The sequence below is a fragment of the Rhinolophus hipposideros genome, assembly GCF_964194185.1.
Source record: "Rhinolophus hipposideros genome assembly, chromosome: 11".
NCBI classification, from domain to species: domain Eukaryota; kingdom Metazoa; phylum Chordata; class Mammalia; order Chiroptera; family Rhinolophidae; genus Rhinolophus; species Rhinolophus hipposideros.
This window is the reverse complement of record NC_138057.1, coordinates 25281451-25299071: the sequence shown is the minus strand read 5'-3', so window position 1 is coordinate 25299071 and position 17621 is coordinate 25281451. Positions and strand designations below refer to the sequence as shown.

General features: G+C 37.5%; 1 protein-coding gene across 1 annotated transcript in view; it reads left to right on the top strand.

Annotated features, from left to right (window-relative positions):
- Positions 1–238: 238 nt before the first annotated feature.
- Positions 239–17621, top strand: part of LURAP1L (leucine rich adaptor protein 1 like) — a 43874-nt gene continuing 26491 nt past the window's right edge. The window contains exon 1 of the mRNA XM_081065853.1: positions 239–1275. Coding sequence (XP_080921979.1) covers positions 967–1275 — 309 coding nt within the window. The 5' untranslated portion in view covers positions 239–966. The remainder of the gene's footprint in view (positions 1276–17621) is intronic.

Genomic DNA, 17621 nt, shown 5'->3' with positions numbered 1-17621 from the left:
TTAATGTCGTTTAAAGTCATTTCTTTGCCTCTAACATTTGTTAACTGCTGTAAAGGTTTCAGGTACCAAGAAATTTCGCCGGTAAAACTGAAAATCGAATACCCATATTAGGAACTCCCAACTAAAGCATGACGCTGAAACTACCACTAGAAGCGGATGTGGGAAATTTTCTGTTGTTCGTCTTGCCAGTGATATACGGTACAGGGGTTGGCCCTGGTTTGGTCCACCTGCCAGAGGAGTTTAAAGTTTCCGAGTCTCGGAAGAACACAATGACTTGGATCAAACAGCCTAAATGGAAAGAAGGATAATTCTGCTGCATCGAGGAAGCCATTCAACTCCTGCCGAACTATCTCTTTTTTCATGCGTCCAAGCACGCGACTGACCTCCTCTATCACTGACTAGAGATTATTTCTGACAGTCCAGGCTACGCCGAAAGCTTGGAGATTCATGGCTGGAAAATGAAACGACGCGGGAAGTGTGGCCACATCATTATATTGAGTCGCGTGGTAGCAGAAGGGCAGTCCGTAAATTGCGCAGGGATGTGAACGGACAGTTTTGTGCGTTTATTCCTCCATAAAGCTAAAACAGACCTCATTTTTTTTCTTTCTTTTTTTTTTTTTTTTTTTTTTTGCTCTGTACTACTTGCATGTTCCCCCTCTGCAATATCAATTAACTCAACTTTGCAGTGAGGTGGCCCAATAGAAAGAAGATGAAGTGGTCTCTATCATCTTAGTTGCGAGTCAGAGGAGTTACAGCGCCCAGGGAACTGCAGCTGCGACCCGCCGCGTCCTGTGCAGATTGCAGGGTTGAAACCGCGCAGGCGGTTATGGAGCGGACAGTGCACTCCATCTGCCGAGGATAGAGACGGGGCGGCGAAGGCTTCTCTGATCTCGCAGCAGCCTTGGAGGCCGCTGCTGCCTCTCATCCATAGCGTTTTATTACCATTACCATCGTTCTTGAAAAGTCATGGAAGACGGGCCGCTGCCAGACCTCAGAGACATCGAGCTGAAGCTGGGACGCAAAGTACCTGAGAGCCTAGTGCGCTCGCTCCGTGGGGAGGAGCCGGTTCCCCTGGAAAGGGACAGGGACCCCGGCGGGGGGAGCGGCGGTGGTGGCGGAGGCTGCAGTAGTGGCAGCAGCAGCAGCTGCTGCAGCTTCCCTCCCTCCTTGTCGTCCTCCTCTTCGTCCTCCCCAACCTCTGGCTCCCCACCACGTAGCCACTCCAGCGCCCTGGAGAGGCTGGAAACCAAGCTTCACCTCCTCAGACAAGAGATGGTGAGTGCGGTGCGCCCGCTGTGGGAGGGGGCCCCGGGCCGAAAGATGCGGCATCAGAATATGGGGCGGGGGAGAAAGCGCGGCTGGGGCTGCAGCTCTGACTGCTGCGCGCGTGGGAAATGAGGGGTAGACGCGCGTTCGGGGTGCGCGTCTGGAGGCGACCGCCGCGAGGCTTGTTTACCACGGACTTTGCTCGGTCAGGCTTTGCTAAGCCAGCAGAGTCTGCGCTGCTCTGTGTACTTTCTGATAGCGCGGACTCGGTGCTCCCACGTCTGACCATTCAGCTGCCAGCCCGCAGCCTCGCCTGCACTAGCGCGCGGAGGGTTTGCAGTTACTACACCCATCCGGGGCCTGCTAAGATCCCTTCACACTTTCGGTTCAAAAGGTGGCTCGGTCTATTGCACTTATTGCAAAAATACTTCCTGGTTTGCCGAAAGGTGGCGTGGCGGGTCCCCGCAGCCTTCCTTCCATGCTCACTCCCCTTCCACCACTACCGCCTCCGCCCCTTGGTGCAGCAGTTGCAGCTGTTCCAAGGCCACTGTTGAACTGATTCTGCACAGCTGGTTCTGGAAACAATAGCCCACTCGTCCTTGAAGTTCTTACGAATAGATTGTCACACTGTTTTGATCCAAGAGAGCAGGTGATCCGCAGGCCTAGGGATTTGTTAATGACCACTTACTGTTCTCCCACAGTCCTTGATCTGCAATTGTTTTCTGTGCTGTGTGCAAATGTTAGCCTAAGAATTGGACGATACAGGGTCAGAGAATACTGATTATTCCGGATGTATTTAGATGGAGGCACTTATTTACTTGCCATAAGCTGTTGCGCAAGTCATTTCGCCTCAGTGGACCTCAGTTTATTTGTACATGGATTGGAGGAAATGATTCCTTCCTAAATCTTTTGAAGAAAGTGGCCACAAAGCAATAGTATTTTCTACCAGCTTCAAGAGGAGGAAAGTTGAAAGAGGGCTTCAGTCACTCAGAGGATGGTGACAAGAATGTTCTACATAAATGACCCTGTCTACCAGCTGGGGCTTTGCATTAAAAAGTAACCAAAGGTGTTTCCTAGCTCCTCTCTTTCTGCAGTTGGAACACTTGGGAGGAAATAAATTCCACTGCATAATCTTGGCAAATATATTAGTGCAAAAAGCCTGTCTTCAGAGATCATGAAGTCCTATGTTCAGAATTGTCACCATACTATCCACACAAAGATTCTAGGATAGCCCTCTAAAAACCTCTCAAGATCTTTAAAGACAGTCTATAATTTTCAGGTCTTAAGTATTCATTTTTTTCCTACTTGGAATGCCCAGATATGTGTGTATGTGTGTGTGTATACATTATATATGGGCATTTGTGTATTCATACATCATGTGTAATGCAAATGATTTTATGTGTGTTTCTCTGTCTAAATATATACACAGGTTATAAATATTAGTTGTTCAGCAAGTATTATTAAGTCTTTACACCTGGTAACTAACCAGGTGCCGAAAATACAAAATGAAAAAGTCAAGGAGCTTGTCTATTTAGGGTTCTTGAATTTCTTGCACTCATTTGCCATTTGTTATTTGTAGTATATCAAGCCACATATGTTCTAGAACTCTGTAGGGAAAGAAAAATCTGGTTATTATCAACTAAAGACACTGTTGGGGAGGAAAACTTTTGCTTCTACTCTTCTTAGTTTCTTGGCTAGTCTAATGAGTACACTGACGTAAGAGATTAACAGGAGAAAATCAAATTTAATTTTGTACGTACTGTAGTCCCGTTAAAATATGAGACACAAGGGCAAGTCGGGTAATTGTGACTTACATGCCATCCTAAGAAACAGAATGGCATAAGGGCCTGGGGTTTCCAAGGGGAGAAGGGTAATTCATAGGACAGTAAGAAAAGCAGATGTCTGCACATTAGATGTTTGCCCTGCTATACAGATAGGTCATTCAGATAAAATATATTTCTGATAATAGCTTTTTCTCTGAACCAGATCAACTGTTTAAATTCTTTTCGGTAGTTATGGGAGAGAGAAAAGTTTTTCTGGAGACTGCTGGGTCTTGATTGTCTTCAGCTCAAAATAATCTACATGCCAAAGTGGCATATATTGGTGTAACATATTCTGCCCCCTTCAACACTTTCTATACCTATTTTTCTTAAGGAAAATGTCATAGACTTCATAAAAATGTTTCCCCAAACCAGATTTTGCTATGTATAATTATTATTGTATATTAATAGATTTTTTAAAGCATATAGAAACACTAACAGCAGAGGCAGATTGCTAAATTCACCATGATAATTTCTATGTGAAACATCTATATCCATGAATTTAGGAGAATTTATGCCAGTACAGATGTTAAGTGTTTAATTTTGTACTCTGATAAAAGTTTCCATTGAGAAAATGATAACATTGGTTATGGAAGTTTAGAAAGAAGGGATTGAAAACAGGTATATTCCCTTGTCAATGAGACGGCTTTCCCTCATTTTACATTATTCTTGTGGGTACTGAAAATCCCAGCTTCTGCATAATTGCAAAGCAACAGATTTGCTTTTATGTAGACGTGGCAGTTTTGTTATAAACACTGAACAGATGCAGTTCTGCAGTTCTTCCTATCTCCTACCATTTCTATGTAGAAAAGTCGAGCTATGAGCTCTTAATCATGACTTTGATGTCCTTTTCGACCGTCTACATGGAATTAACCTCCTTGGTATTATGCATGACCACACATTTCATACTCATTATTTTGAGTGGTTCACAGATTTTTTTTCCTGTGGATAGTCTGGACTTATCAAATTCTGGTCCTGCCCTCAGAACTCCTTCCTAAGAAACACGTTAGCCATGAACAAGCCTTTCTAGAGACTCCCAGGTATTAAGCCTTCCATTTTTTCCTGTTAGAATGGATAGTAGACCATTGACACAATACAGCACAGACTTTCAGGAAAGAAAGCGCAATGCTTAAAGTTCTTGACATACATATGATTTTATCATTGTTTCTCTTATCTCCTTTTATGCTTTTATGAGTAGTTTCCATAACTCTTATCTGTAAATGTTATAATCAATGACCTCAGAGGTCTGTGCAATACAGTTGTAATGGAAACAAGTTGAAAGAGATTGAAGAGGGGGGAGAAGCTGTTTCTGTGGTCAAATTTCTTAATGTTGAAACCCTTATTAACAGTACTATACACAATAAAGGGTATAGGATGGAAAATATTGGAACAGAAAACTTTCAGAAATATATCTGGTACAATAGGCCAATTCAAGGTAACTATCAGGATGTTTTGAGTATGTTTTCGATATACGGAAATCTGACAATACAATAGGCAAATGAAGAGACACACAAAGGAAATTTATAATGAAAGTAGGAATAGATTTCAGACCTCTTGTACAAAGTCTGCCCAATAATATGTGTTCACTACTTTTCAGTTCACAGAGTGTTTTAATATCTGCCACATCATTTGAGCCTAAGGCATCCTGGGAAAGAGGAACTAATTTCATCCATATTTTACAAATCTGATTGCTGTAGCTTAGAGATGGTTGAGAAAGCAGGCCAAGGTCACAAAGCTCATTATTGAACAGAATCACAACTTGTAGTCATGTCATCTGACTCTACATACTGTGCTTTTTCACCCATTCCAGTCTGCATCCCAACAATTTCCCTTCAAATTGTAGTTTTTATGAATCTGTGATATCTTAGCACCCCGTCGAGTACTAAGGGACCAACAAAAACAATCCCTCAGGATGCATGTCAAGGTTGTTTGAGATATGACTTTATTCAATAATCAACAAACCTTTATAAAGTGCCTACCATGTACCAGTCCTGCCTCAAGACCTCAGGAATACAGAACAAAATGCCCACTTTAGAAAGTCAGTCTTCAGAGATCCTGTCCTATATTTGGATTGTTCATCCCACTGTGTATACAAAGAATCCTTTTGCAAAATAATCTTAAGAGTGGGACTTTAAGCATTACTGATCAAATAGCTTTACTCTAAGTTTTAGAGTATTTCATAATGTCCGAAATATTTTTCCAATAACTGTAAATAATCTCTGTCAAAACCTGTGTTTTACCTATGAGTGATATATTTTATATCGCACTTTTATAAGATGTTCAAAGTGTTTTAGTGCTATTTTAATATGTCTATAGCATACCTCTAGTTTGAGTACAGAAAGTGAGAGTGAAAGTTTGAGAGTGAGAGTTTAAGAGTGAAGCTATTTTCATCAATTTACTGTGGAATAAATTTGAAATATAAAGATTATAAAAGCAATCCCTAAAGAATAATAACCTGGGATTAGACGGAGTCTGGTGCACCCTCCCATGTCTGTCTTCCTACATAATTACTGGTCATGAATTTAAAATATAGTTTGAAGTGAAGTATATACTACCTGCTGATGCCATCTTCTCGATTTTAGTGAATTCTTTATTATTTAGGGATGGTTAATGTGGTGCTATTATGGACACTAATCTGAAAAGACTGTGTCCTGATTTCCATATTGTGAGCAATTATTTGCATAGCAGCTATATAATAGTGAGGTATAAACAATCTCCAGCTAGTTACTTATCTTTTCTTACTATTAAAACATTTAAATACCTCACCCAACCCCTCAACTCTTGCTTTAATAAAGTTTTCTGGGCAATACCCAGGACTAGACACAAACACACATACATAGAGACACATACGTGACACTAGGACATAAATCAAAATGTCAAAATTTTTGAGAATGTTGTATTTACACTTTGTTATTATGGATACTTTCACTTACTGATCTGTTTCATGTGTTTACCCCTGCGTTAAATGACTTAATTTGTAATAAAAAGAAAAAAATAATTAAAGTTTATTGGGGTGACAATTGTTAGTAAAGTTACATAGATTTCAGGTGTACAATTCTGTAATACAACATCTGTATCTCACATGTGTTAACCACTCAGAGTCAGTTCTCCTTCCATCACTATATACCCTCAAAAATAGATAATAATTTCATTAAATTAACTTCACAGTTGCTTCAGACATACTTTAAATAGTCTAGAAGACTTCTATCATTTGTTCTATCATTTATTTATTTATTATTATTTTTTTTAATACTTAGACGTTCATCATTTATATCCCTCACACTGTGGATCCCCTCCCCCCATCCCCCATCCACTATCCCTCCAACATCACACCGAGCCATCACATTATATATATAAAATTATAATTGGCATTCATTATTATTCAGCTTCAGGTGTACAGTGCAGTGATCAGGCATCTACATCATCCCTGAGGTGGTCTCCCAAATGGGACACGTGTCCATCAGATACCCTACAAAATCTTTACAACATTATTGATTATGTTCCCCAAATTATTTTTCAAAAACCCTGAGGCCATTTTGTGGTTACCGTCTGTTTTGTAATCCCCTCACTTTCCCCCTTATTCCCACCACCCCCCCGCCCATCTAACAACCCTCAGTTTTTCCTCTTTGTCCCCAAAACTGTTTCTGATTAGCTCATTCACTTATTCTTTTCTTTAGATTCATTTAGTTATTTTTAAGTTGGACAAAATTTTAAGGAAAACCCTTAGGTACATAATTGAGAAACTGTAAAGTGGAAGGCACCTTTCTTGATGAGTTCACAGGACAGCTGAAAAAATAAAATGGAAATATAAAAAGATTAAATGGGAACTGGCCAGGGAAAGATTACCATCCAACACGTCAGCAGATGCATGATGCCACAGCAGAGATCAGACGTAAGTGTTGAGACTAACAGATAAAGTTGAGGAGATTTCTCATAGCAAATGTGCCTTGTACAAAGAATTAAAAGTGCTGACAACTATGCAAATTAAGAGCTTAATATTAGGGAGAAAGACATCAAGGAGATGAGGAAATGTGATTCCTAACAGTGGCTTCTTCTGTCATTTTGCATACAGAATGCCATTACACTTACTTAATCTAATAAACAAATCTTGTTGAAACATGTTGCCTTACACAGTGGCTCAAAATTGACAACAGTGCAGACAAAGGCAGTAATCTTACTTCACTAGAAACATATAAAACAGAATTTAGAGGATTTATACATACCTTGAAAATAGTGATATTTAAAAAAACAACAACGATGAGCCCTGCCATGTTCCTAAGAATGTATGTTGAGTGATTGGTACACTCATGAGGATCATATTCTGACAAAAAATAATTATCTCCCATTTTATTCAAGTTGCATAACCATACTGCCCTGATCTTGAGAGACAACATTTCCTGAGAATTTCAAAACCGGTTATGTTCACTTCCGTGATAGCATAAGAATACATATTTCACCTTCCATTTTGTAGTGATGAGTCACAGTTAAAAGACTTTTTCAAATACTGAGACTTTAGTTTTTTAAGGTACTACTTATGAAACTGGAATTCTTAGCTAGAAATCTCAGGGGGGTCCCCGAGAATTTGTTTATTTCTTTTCTTTGTAGGACATTATTTTTTGTTCTTCTTAACAGGTTGTTCATTCACTACTCAAGTGGTGGACCTCTGAGTTTGGAGGACTCTTTACATGCTTTGGAATCAGACAAGCTGGGATTCCAGTCATGTCTATAGCAAATCAGGATACAACTAACAGGGTCAGCAGGCTGCAAAGGCCCCACACCATATCCCTGTGTAGACTTTTGTCCCATTTTCCCTAGTGGGAGTGCCTGTCCAGCTGTCATTGGCCCTCATCTTAGTCTTGACTCTTTCACTCACCGGTATATGGCATTGAGCAAATTATATAACCACGTTAGGACTCAACTTTCTTGTTCACACAGGGATAAAAACATCTCTATAAAGGCATTGAGAGAACTCAGTGAAGTAATATAAGAAAATCAAATATTACATCGGCATTTGAAAACAGTGAGGATGCTGACAATTAATAGGTGTTATGTCATTTACATGGCTGTTCTTTTGATTTTACACAAGTAGCCCTAGAAGGGCAGTGTGGCTTTGTGATTGATCCAAAGTGTAGGCACCTTTTCTACCAGACTGACTAGCATAGCACCTCCCATGTCATCAGGTCTTCCATATACCACATTTCTATACAAAAGCAAAAAGGAAATATGTGCAGTCAGTTCAATTCCCACACGGGCCAGTGAGCTGCACCCTCCACAACTAGACTGAAAACAATGACTTGACTTGGAGCTGATGGGTCCTGGAAAAACACACTGTTCCCCAATCTTCCCCAATTTAAAAATAAAAATAAAAATAAATAAAATAAAATAAAGAACCTAATTTCCAGGAGTCTGAGGAACTGAGATTGGTATTTGGTTACTTATCGTGAGACCTTTCTATATGTAAGGCACTGTTAAACATCTTGCATTTATCTCATTAAAACCTTTTAATAACCTTCACTAAACATAATTTTCACAACTATTTTATAGACAAAGCTTTGAGGTTTATTGTTAATGCTGATGACTACCAACACAGTCAGAGGATAAGCTAGGTTGGGGTCAGAATCTGAGCTTTTCACTATGACTGTGGGGTTACATCTCATGCGTTAGAGGTCCACGATGCTCCTGTTGACACCCAGGATTACATGTATATACCTGTTCTTCTTCCAGAATTTCAAAATACTAAACATGTTAAATGATATGCTTATTTTCCATAAGCCCTCCCAGGAAGAACAATAACAAAAGACAAGTCTCTGTCTTAGGAACACTCAAGGGTCTGTTGCACATGTTCAGGTTGCCTGGTTCTCAGCAATCATACCCTTTTTCTGCCACTATCAGCAAGATCTTCATAAACACTTCTTCCCACTTCAAAAGAGCTGCTAGTGAAGAATTCCCTGCCCTGACCAGTTCAAGGCTTAGAGCTTCGTAGTGAAGCTCAATTGTGTTTATGACGTAGAGTTTTAAAAGCCTACCATTCGTAACATTTTAGTTCCCTGAGAGATTCTGTTCAGGATAAAGCGTGAATCTTAGATAAGTCACGAGAAAGAACTGGAAAGCTGACACCTGGCATGATTTTTCAAATGTGTACTTGACCCAAACTGTGCTCAATGTAAACTATGTTTATAGAATTCACAAGGAAAATAGGTTATATTTTGAAACATACATTTCAAAAGTCTCAGTCTGAGACTTCAAAATAAAATGTAATAATTCATCTTTCTAAAGCAGTGTTTGATGTTTACATGTAGCTATCATTATGTTCATTTTACAGATAAGGAAACTATGGCTTACAGGGGTTAACTTACTAAGTCACTATAAGTGGTTTCCCAGCCATTTATTCAAATAAGAACAACTATGAGCCTGGCTATGTGCTGGATCCAAATTAGTCCCAAATCATACTATATCTAACTACCAGGAAGTGTGGTCATTTATTGTGAACATTTTCACAGAAATTTCATAATGGATCTTTTGGTATTCCTTTAAAAACAGTATTTTTTAAAATTAAATCTATGCTTTCTCATTAAAAAACTTCCAGATATAGACATATTATAAAAAGAAAAAAGTCTCCCTTCACCTCCCCCAAGTACTACACCTCCCCCATATTACTCTATCCCCCAAAAGAAACCACTGCTGAGAGTTTGGTCTCTTTTTATGGCTCTCCCTGCATGTATATGCACACATACACTTACACAATTTTGGTTTGTTTAGATTTCATTTTCCTTATTTTACATAATAACATTTTATTATGTTATTTGATATTTACTGGATGATTACAATATGTCAGTTAGTACTATAAACAGTAGTATGTCATTTCATTCTCACTCCTCACCCACTATGGGGTGTTAGGTAATATAAACAGATTCCTGCTAGAGCTTAAGAAATGTTTATCTAGTAAATTTTACCCTTATTTTGTCACGCCTCTTATATGAACCTCAACTAGTAACTGATTAAAATAAAGAGTAATTATGTCACTTTTTGTAATAAGTGATTCTCCAAGTATTTAATAGTTCTTTTAGAAAGTAAATTCCATCCACAGATTTCTGACTTCATCAGAATACTTCATTCTACAATTGAATAAAAAATCTTCAAATTGGAATGTACATCTTCTTAATCATATACTGTTTTAATACAACCTTGTTGAGTTTTGCAGGTGATAATATTCATAAAACCTTTACAGTTGGACCCAAAGGCTAACATGGCACAAGGTAATCCATGCCACACGGAAAAGGCAAAATGGCCACCCAAGAATTTAGCGTGCCTTCTGTCCTCGTGATTCAAAAACATCTGAAATTTGTTCAGACTTTGGAATGCTCATTATGAAAAACAACAACAACATTCTGTTTCTAGAGGTCAGACATAATCAGAACATTTTATTCTTCCACTGGATAAATACTTAATATCTTTCAAAATGGCTTTTACAAGAAATTGATATATAAAACTAGAACCGTATTACTGACTAATAAGCCCTATCAATAAAGGCCTAGGTCATGGAAAACTAGAAGACTGGCGAAGCGAGGAATCAGGGCAAGAGAAAGACAGGAATTGGATTGTGTCTCTGTTGGGTCTGCCAGCATGTCCAATGCAGTCAAGCCTATATTCCGACTGACATATCTTATTCTTCAAGATGTTAATCCCATCCATCAGGAGCCTGGCATATCTGGACTGTCTGTAGGGATGAGTTTTCAGTTTTGGCCTCTGGTGTCTTAGGATCAGTTTCAGATTTTCAGAGGATAATCATTTCCCTCATTTCTAAGTTCCAGGGGACACATCACAGTCACATGCATGTCCCTTCCCCCCACCCCTCACTATCACATTGCTTTTGTAGAATAATTTTCCTTTTTTAAAAAAAACATTTGATGAATAATATAGCTTTTTTATGTTAACTAAAACATGATCAGGATTATTGGTTTGTAATTTTAAAATTATGGAATTTTCTTTTTCCCCCCTGTATTTTAAATTAGGACACTTGAAATGAGCCAGATTTAAGTCTTAAACTTTCCATATATTTAGTGAGCAGGATAAAATTCTTGCTATATTAATACGCTCCTCAGTAAACTCATAAAAAGGTTTTAACACCAATATTCCATATGGTGAGATATTTCTATTGCAATTCAGTAACTGCTAGCCCAGGATCTTATTCTAAATTTCCCTGATTTTTTTTTTCTTTTTCTTTTTTTTTTTTTTTTTGCAAAGACATTTAACTAGACTTGTCTACACTGATTTGTTGTTTTGATGCCAACCAAACAAAACTTGATACCAAAATTGGGAAGAAAAGTCTCTCCTCGTGGTGATAAAGTCCAACTTTTAAGGCTGCTCAATTCAGAGAACCACCTTCAGTTGCTTCACTGACAATATAATCATAGCTAGTACTGGCTTTTTATTGATGTGAAGTTAATTTTGTTTCCATTGTTTTTCTTAATTTCATAAAATTATTATTATTAAAATGATACAATTACTGAAACATGCAAACAGTATAAAGGGATCTAACGTGGAAAATGAAATTTCCCCACATCCCTTATCCCAATTTCCACTCCTTAGAGACAACTACTAAGGATATGATTTTACACATCCTGCTAGAAATTTTCTGAACATGTGAAAGCATAGCTGTAGTTTCTTACATAGCTTTTGTTATAATTATAGACATATATTTGTGAATGTATGTGCATGCGCAATTTTCTAATTGTGACGCTTAGGAGTTTATGTTGCAGCTGTTTTTCCAGATTCAGCAAATACTCTGGTATTGATTATATATACAGTGCTTCGAAGCACAACTTACAGTGCTGCCACTTTGGAGAGAGGACTGGCAAAGGACAGCAGTCACAGAGAGTCACTTCATTTGTATAAAACTACTGCAGTGGATGAGGCAAAAGGACAGAGTCAATAATGTCTAGAAATAGAAAAGAGCATCACAGAACCCTAGGGTAGGAAGAAATTGTAGAGGTCATCTAGACCAATTCCCCACTGTCTCCTGGCCAGTTGGTCATCCATTCTTTGCTTGAACTTCTTCAGTGATGGGGACTTCACTGCCTCCCAAGACAGAACGTTCCATTTCCAGAAACCACTATTCATTACATTTGTTAATTGGCAATTCCAGTCATTCCTCAAAAGACAAACTCTATAATCATTCACTATGGGGGAAAAAAATGCTCCAGTGTGTGTACCTACGAGCCATGGATTTATAACTTAAGCTGGAAGCACTATCAGGTGTAAAATATAATAAAAGCTCAATGAATTCCCCCTAGATTTATACGTATATGACTAAAATGAAAGACTTTCTTGCCTTTCTTGCAAAATGAGAAAAGAATGGCAATGCCGTGGATTGGCAAGGATGGAGAGAAATGGGCACTCTCCCTCACTGCTGCTAGAAGGCACCTGTAGAGGTCAACTTGACACTACATTAAAAAAAGAAAACAAAAAAGATACTATTTGGCATAGCAATTATGATGCCAGTAATACTTAGGATAAATATCCTAAGTATCCTAATGAAAAATCAATGAAATTGTACAAAAATATCATTTAGGTGTTTACTTTTGATATTATGTATGATTGAAAAATTGAAATACTCTGAATGACCCATAATAGTAGGTAGGTTATTTATGTGCATATGATAGAAAATTTTGTAGCTATTAAAATTATGTCATAAACTTATTTATGGAAGAAACAAAATGGTTTGAGATATAACATGCTCAGAACAAAGGGCTAGAAATAAAATATCCTATGTCAATAGTGGTATCTATTGGATGGTAGGGTTATGGGTGATAATTCTGTTTGTTTTGTTTTTCTGTCAAACTTTTATTTTATCCAAGTTCTCTGCACTAAGTATATATTGCATTTCGATTTAAAAAATACATTTTTTAAATAAAAGAATATCTGCTTCAGAATAAGGTAGAGCTAAATTCAAGGAATTATAGCCCTGCCTTTCACCAGCTAAGTATCTTTAAGCACATAATGAGTTTAATATATGTAAAATAGTTGGGTTCTGCCTGCTAAATAGTAAGTGCTCATTAAGCATTAGTTTTTTTGTCCTTCCCATTTGATTAACGGCTTAACTCTTGGACAGTTACAGGAAAAGATGAGGCAAGACGCGTTCTTACTATTCATCTTTATATTTCTTCCTTTTATTCCATTTCATAGAAGACGGGGCATGGCTACTTAAAAAAATAACTTCTTGTCCTGCACATACTATGTCTGATTGAGCATCCTACTCAGAAGCAATACCTGTAATGCTTAGTGCCCAAGTAAGAACTGGCCACTTCAACTCTGGGACATCCTCTCTGTAGAGTAAGATGAATTAAACACCAACTGACCATTCAGGACTTTAGTCATAATAGCTGATGCTAATCATGGACAAATTCACTATAAGGCAATGAAGTTGATGATTACTCTGAAATATTTACAAAGTGTTCCACAGTCTCTTCATATGAGCCTTATGCTTCTTGATGCTTCTTGCCAGAAATAGGTGAGTAGGAAATATTAAGACTCAGATAGATGTTCATATATGTTTTTAGAAAGAAAATCAGTCACTGTTCAGAATGCAGAAAAGGATAAGAAAAAATCAAATACAGACAAAGCACTTTTTTAGGATTTCATGGGCAAGAATCTGAAACCATACCATCTTAAAAGGTGAGGATAAAACTGTATTGCGAAGAAATAATACACAAGAAGCTCCCAAGTATAACTTAAGGTAATCACCGAGACTAGTCATTTTAGTCACACTATAAAACAGAATTATTTAGTAGAAGTCTAATATTGTTTATTGACAAAAGTACTTCTTCAGTAAAAGCACAATATTTAAAATACATTTATACGTCCCTGGGGCTGAGTATTTCCACAGAGTGAAAGTCTGACAAAATTCTGTATGTATATGACTTTATATGTCACTTTCCTCCTGTGCCAAGTTTTAGGCTATATATTTCAACTTGGTGAATAGTATTGCTCTCTATCTTTTCCTCCTTGTCTACAATCACCTTGTGGACAGAGGCTTGTATTTCCCTAATGCCCAGACAGTTAGTTAGGGACTCAGCATTTAATGTCTAAAGTATAGCCTAGTCCTGCTTCTAATTTTTGTGTTTGCAATGTATTACTAACGTTCCCTTTTGTAATGCAGAACCCAAATCACTCCTCTGCCTCCCACCAGACAAGACCAGTTACCTGGAACTTAAGTTCTTGGTTAAAGAAAAACTAAAACATCTTTCTAATATCTGTCACTGTGCCATTTGACTAACGGAGGGAGGGAAGGATTAAAGAAAGGAGGGAACTTTCCTGCCTTCCTTGAAGTGATATAGCAGAATTTCTTCCTGTTTGTAGGACCTATTCTATCCTCAGATATCATCAGTCTCAGGAACCACTGTTCTCAGGAGAACTGGCAGAATGTAGAAATGAAAGAGTTACTTTTCTTCCCCAATAAGTGCATAAAGAAAGTACACATTTTAGTGTCTGCCATCCTCTTTTCCTACTCTGGAATGAGGTTTTGAAATTTCAGAGTGAAAAGAAAGAACTTAAAATACAAAAAAAAAGCATTATTTATGTTATTGTATAGTATGCATATTGCTACATAGAACAGTCTCTGTGGTTTTGGTTGAATACAAATAATCATTTATTTCAGCAGCCTAATTTAGAACCTGGGTAGCATTAATCATTAGGGCATTAGTTCTCTGACTATTCTTGGCACAGCACTCAACATGTATTTGGGGATTTATGAGGACAGTGTGACGTGAGCGCATTGTATCGGAGGTGTTTGAGGGAGTTTGACAAAGTTGCAGTGAGCATCTCTTTATCAATGTCCAGATGGGTAAGCTCGATGGACAGAATGAAAAAGCCAGGTTTCCTGAGTGTTCATTGAAAGATTTCAGAATTTGAAGGAGTTTCAAGGAATCAACCCATTTTTCTGGTTTTAATCGGGACCTAGATTCAAAAGATGAAAAATGGCCACAAATACCCTTGTATTGGCCGCTAAACCAGCAACTGCATGGGCTTTCTCTGTACTATTTTGTCCCTATGTGAATTTTTTAAATTGTCACTTCCCAAAAGCATTAGATTTACCACCTTCCAAGAAGCTACACTAATGGGCTTTTGCTACTTTTATTCATCCTATTTCTTATTTATGTCTTCCACAGGAGTTCCAAATATGTGGCAGGCATTTTAAAATACCTTTTATTTTAAAATGTTAGACACTACATAAAACCTACAAAAATAGTACCAAAATCACTTTGCACCACTTATCCAGATCCCCCATGTTAACATTTTACATTTACCTCCTCATTCTCTCTCCCCTTCCCTTCCTCTGTCTCTGTCACTGTCTGCTTCTCTCTCTCTCTCTACACACACACATACACTTTTCCTTAAACATTCTTCAAATTAAAAGTGGCACATATGATGTTACTTTACCTCTAAGTACTTTAGTGAGCATTTCTCATAAACAAGAACAGTTTTGGGTCCTAAACGTTTCCTTTCCTCTCTCCTGTATATACTGCAGTCATAATTAACAACTTAAGTCACTTTTTCCTGCGGAGTTCAGACCTGTCCCAAGAATATCTTTCAACAGAGCACTACAAGTGGCCACCTCACCTCAATCAGAAACCTAGACTAAGCCAGCATCAGTTAGATAATAGAAGAGTCTAACTAAAGCATAGTAGGGGCAATCAGAAAAACATGCCCTTAATTTCTCACCTTCCTGTTGTCTTAAAGCCATAAATTCTGTTCATACAAAATCATCTCTTCAACCAGAGCTTGTGATCCATAAGAAAATATAAAATAGTAACTGGAAGGTTTTGGACTACAGGTGGTAGTCAGTAAATATATTTTGAATGCTGGATACAGTAACAACACTATTGCCTTCGATTGAAACTGGATGGGAACAAAGATTTGAAGATCCAGTTTTGTTAAGAGAGGGAAAAGAGAGAAGAGAGAGAAAAGGACACAGGAAAAGGAAATAATTTTTGAGCATTTCTGTCTAAGAAAATTTTGCATTATACTCCAGTTTACAAAGTATTTTTACATATGCTATCTTCTCTCCTCTAAGGTTGTAATGATTAGACAATGAAAATAACACTTGCTACATATGTTTCAGTACAATGTTTATAGCATATGTTTGCAAGAATATAATATTTATAATATTTGCCCAATAAATGTGACTATTAATAATAGCCTTCTGTGCTCGCTTCGGCAGCACATATACTAAAATAATAGCCTTCTACCTGACACTATAGTTACTTAGCCAAGGAAATAATGAATGATGTTATACTATCACTATCATCAGGTGCTATATTAAATTTAGTTTTTAAAACTCAAACTCCTTTTGAGAATAATATTTCATAGTAAAATCCATATGTTGAATTAACTCTTGAAAAATATCCACTTGTTTTTCATTAATCTGGCAATGCTTAGAGTTTTCCAGAAACTATGGCTCTGACCACCGTGATGAAATGAAATAGAATTTTCACTTTTATATTCTACTCCTTAACTTTGAGTTTACTACTTCATTTTTAAAAATATTTTTGTGTGTTTGCTTTGTAATGTAATACTTTTTCCAATTATTCCTTATTTGGAAATGCCAGAATTAGTATGTGAGAAGAAAGTAAGGATAGCTAAGAGATTTATGGTCCTCTTTATATGTGCACTTTTGTCTGTGGGGATAAATTGAACTATAATATGACAAGGATTATTGGGAAGACATTGGACTCATTATGATGAACCCAGGTTATATGTGGTTTTAATAGAGACCAAACTTAAATAAGGATATAGAAATGGAACTTGAAATTTCCCCCCACTCCGTCAGTTCCCCTCCCTCCAATCACCATCCTTCAGTAGCCTAGGAAATTCTATACATTACCACAATGTCTACAAACGTGTTCTGCTTCAAGGTAATCTAGTACCACAGGGAAATTAAATCTGTATCCTCTACACCAGTATGCTTACTGTAAAATAAAACTATTTTCTTAGATGCTTGTATTGGTATAAGATCTTTGGTTTATCACTTAATCAGGTTGGTTTTTATTAGCATACATTGTTGTTCATGACCTTGATCTACACTTGGGAGTATATTTAAACTGATAAACATTCATGGTAAACTTTTGAGGGGCTTGTTCGGTTATTCAACAGCAGTAATATTTAATTGCCCTCCTTTCCAACCAGGTTACAATTTCTAAGTGGGATTAAAAGAGGCTCATTTCATAGAAGATGGAAAACTTATTCAGTGAAGCAACTGACTACTTCCACTCAAAGCTAAAATCCTAACATGGATCCACACATGATAAGATCAGAAATTTTGAGAAGATCTTAATTTCATGTATTATATTGTATACTATAATGTGAAGGGCAGTTTAAAAGACACAGTAAAAAAGCTTCTTCAAATGGTACTCCTTTCAGTCATGATACAAAGTAATCTTTTCAGTGAACCATAGCTTTACTTGGCACCAGACATGGAAAATCAACATGCTTTGAAACACAGTGCCAACACAAAATGGAACTTCTTGGATATTTTTA